The sequence below is a fragment of the Octodon degus genome, unplaced genomic scaffold, assembly GCF_000260255.1.
Source record: "Octodon degus isolate 3935 unplaced genomic scaffold, OctDeg1.0 scaffold00012, whole genome shotgun sequence".
Lineage (NCBI taxonomy): Eukaryota > Metazoa > Chordata > Mammalia > Rodentia > Octodontidae > Octodon > Octodon degus.
In genome coordinates, this window is record NW_004524588.1 from 2,636,456 (window position 1) to 2,640,238 (window position 3,783).

Sequence of the window (3,783 nt, forward strand, 5' to 3'; positions counted from 1 at the left end):
TTTTTTTTTTTTTTTTTTTTTTTTTTTTTTGAGACAGGGTCTCACTATGTAGGCCAGGCTGGCCTGGAACTCCCATATATAGCCCAGGCAGGCCTCCAACTCATGGTGATCTTTTTCACCTTAGCCTCTCAAGTGCTAGATTACAATAGTACACCACCACTTCCAGCTAGACCTTAGTCCTTATTTACCCTTTTGGTTCCTCATACCAGAAATACTATACAACATTTAAACATGTGTGTCTGATTTATTTCACTTAAGACATGGTCTCAAGGTGTATCTATTTAGTTGGGGATGTACTGTAGGTAAGTAGCAGAGCACTTGCCAAGCATAAGCCCAAATTCAATCCCAGCACTAAAAGAAAAAAAAAAAACTACTTGACAAGGAAACATGAAAAACTCTAAAATTCCTGTTTTATCTGTGTTTTCTCTTGATGGTGAAGAGCACGTGTGCCAGTGGAGAGAAACAAGGAAAAAAAGATGCAATGACCTCTGTATATTAAACAAAAACTTACCCACTTGAGGGATCTAAGGCAATAGCTCTGGGTTGATCCAACTCTTGCCAAAACAAAACTTTTCGTAGAGATCCATCTAAATTAGAAACCTCAATCCGATTAGTTTCCGAATCTGTCCAGTATAATTTTTCTCCAAGCCAATCACATGCCAGCCCATCAGGGGACAATAATCCAGAAACAACAACATTCTGAACACTCTCAGTTTTGTTAAATTCTGTTCGTTTAATAGCTTCTTCGCTGACATCACTCCAGTAGATCAAACCATGACCAAAGACAAAGTCCACTGCAGCTGCGTCCTCCAGGCCTCCAACTACTATTGTAGCATTCTCTTTGCCATTTGTAGCATCCACCAACCGCAAGTCCCGTCTGTTTGCATAAAGCAACAAAGGGGCCGCTGGAACAAAAAAGACAAACATGTAAGTGAAAAGAAAAAAGTACTGATTCTTAAAGTGGGGTTTCAAATCAGCATTAGTAAGCAAACACTGCCAAAAATAAGAGAGGGATAAATAAACCAATAGGGCAATGCCCAAATTCTTTTCATACACAGAATATTATTTTTGCAGCATCTCAAAACAAAATGATATATATTTAAAAGAACAAGATGAAAGATATTCAACTGCAGTTGTTATACTGCACATTGTTGTCCTCAACGAGATGCTCAGGTTACAGAAATTAGCATTTAGAGTTAGGCTAACTAAATGTTTTAAACTTGGCTACTTTAAAAAAACCTGATAGAAATCAGTACTGCAATCTCAGCTACCTTGTATATATACTTACATGATTTTTTCCCCTTGCCTTTTTTCCTATCTTTTCTCCTTTCCCTCATCTCCATTGTTTATTGCTTATGTTAAGTATCTTTCCATTTTACCATATCTATTGGACCTTTCAAATTTTATTTATTCTTTCAGATTCTTACACTAGGGAGACAAACAGAAGCTTAAACATGTGGGTCTGACTTATTTCACTTATACTCTCTTTAAAATAAATTTTAAAATAAAAATTAAAAAGGGAAAGGGAAAAAATATGGTTTATTAAAAGGAAGAGTGAATGTTTAATGGATCAATCTTACATACCTGTATCTGGTAGTCTGAGTAACAAATTTGACAATAACAATATAATAACAATGTAACAACCATTGTTAATATTCCATCCTTGTTCTGAAATTCTGCATTATTTGTACTGTCTTAAATTGCTTTGTTTCTGTCTTTGTTTCTTTTTTCCATAATTTTATTGAGAAACAAGTAGCAATGAGACAGCTTCAAATCAAATTGGTAGGACAGTTTTAATAATTAACGTACTGCATACTCTCTTTCTAGTGGTTTTTTACTGTACAAGATGCAGACATGATATCTTATTTACAAACACTATTAGAACAAATCCCTCTATTCATTAAGAGAATGTAACTATCTATCCTAACCACTTTGAATACACAGATACAAAATGGACATTCATCTGTATCCCCCTTTTTTGTTAAGTTCTATTATTTGAATATTATAGGTGTGTTAACTTAGCAAAACATTCTAAAAGAGTCCAGTAGCCCATAATAGTATTGGGTCTTCTGCTTCACTGGCAATATCAGAAATTGCTGACCTGAGTCCCCTATACCTCAACATAACAGCATGGCTTTACTACTTATACTTCATTTTTATACTTTTCTGCTGGATGGTTAAGACCAAGGTAAAGCAGGACCAAGACTTGTAGCTTTTGGATCTGATAAGGTCAGTGAAATCCCCTCAGGATTTATCCTGAGATCCTGTACCTCAGATTGTAGAACCTTTGTCAGTGTCAGCCATATGGATGAGTAATGGCCACTGCTTGGCCAATGTGCTCTCTGTGAAAGCCTGAGAGAATCGATGTGACTCTCCTTAGGCACACTCTACATCATCGATCACTTTCCTCTTTGGCCCCATAATCTCCTTGATCAGAAAATTTGGGACACTACCGAGTTACATGACACTACAGTACAAGTTCTCATATGTCCTGAGTCTAAGGCTAGGGCCAAAATGTTGGCTTTCCTTGTGGCCCTCCTTTTTCTCTAATTTTGGTCTGCAAACTTAGGTTGTTAACCATCCAGAAGACAAGCTTATTGTTATTACCATACAACCTAGGCTGTTGAGCTTAACCTCACTATCTGTCTGAATATCAAACATCTGAGGTACATGGAACAGGTATTTTTCATCAAGTATTGATATATTGAACTTTAAGTCCCTACCCTACAGAACATGATGAAAAAAAATTTTTTTAATTAAAATATATTTTAAAAATAGGCATAACAAATTATATAATTCTTATGTTTACACATAAGTCCAGAAATTTAACCATATACTGCATTGTAGTAGGACAGTCCCACAACATTCCTTTTCCTGTCTCCTGCCTTCATTCACCACCCACTTCTTTTTGAACAATCATCTACCCGAGAGACAGCACGGCAGCAACTGGCATGTCATAACAAGCAGCCCGTATTCAGAAGATCGGAATGACCGGCACTCCAAGCATGAACCTACTATTACAAATTGCCATCTTCAGTGCAGTTGCTTAGTTCACAGGTATCGGTATATATAGTTAGTCAGGGTGAGAATCATTCCAATTAACTGTTAGATTCAAAAAAATCTTCTGAAGATTCTCAGGATCACTGCTTTACTCATCCTCTACATTTAACTGTGTGACTTGCCACTGTCATGTTTCCTAGCTCTTCTCTTTTCCCTCTCTTAATTATTTAGTCCTCAAGTTCTTGCTTTCCTTTTAGTCATATTATACTTTTCTATTTGTATTTCTTCTTTTGAGTTGTTATACTAAGGAAACTATATATTTACACATGTGTGTCTCATTTATTTCACTTATGAGTATATCTTCAAGTAGCATCCACTTCAATATAAACACTTTGAGTTTATCATTCTTTATAGCTAAGTAATACTCCATTGTATAAAAATACCACATATTTTTCATCCATTCCTCAGGTGATGGGCATCTGTTTCTGTCTTTGTTCTATTTGTTCTAGTTTTTGTTTTTATTTCTCGTTAAAATAAAATAAAAAATAATAAAGGTAAAGATAAAGAACAAGGAATAATTCCACCAGGACAGTTTGTGCTTATTAAGAGTCTGTCAGAGAAAATTAAAAAGTTAACTAGACTAAGAACAAATAAGGATACAGAGCACTTACAGCACTCATAGTCAACAAAGCATGCACTTTGGAGAATAGCTGGCAATTTACTCAAGGCTAAACACTCCTCGTCATTGCACACCTTGTTACTAATACAAAAGAAGCAACACAA

At 35.6% G+C, this 3,783-nt stretch overlaps 1 protein-coding gene across 2 annotated transcripts in view; it reads right to left on the reverse strand.

Annotated features, from left to right (window-relative positions):
* Lrp6 (LDL receptor related protein 6) overlaps positions 1-3,783 on the reverse strand; it is a 198,205-nt gene that overhangs the window by 167,103 nt on the left and 27,319 nt on the right. For both annotated transcript variants that reach the window (XM_004626067.2, XM_023709486.1), the window contains exon 2: positions 512-905. In XM_004626067.2, coding sequence (XP_004626124.1) covers positions 512-905 — 394 coding nt within the window. The remainder of the gene's footprint in view (positions 1-511; positions 906-3,783) is intronic.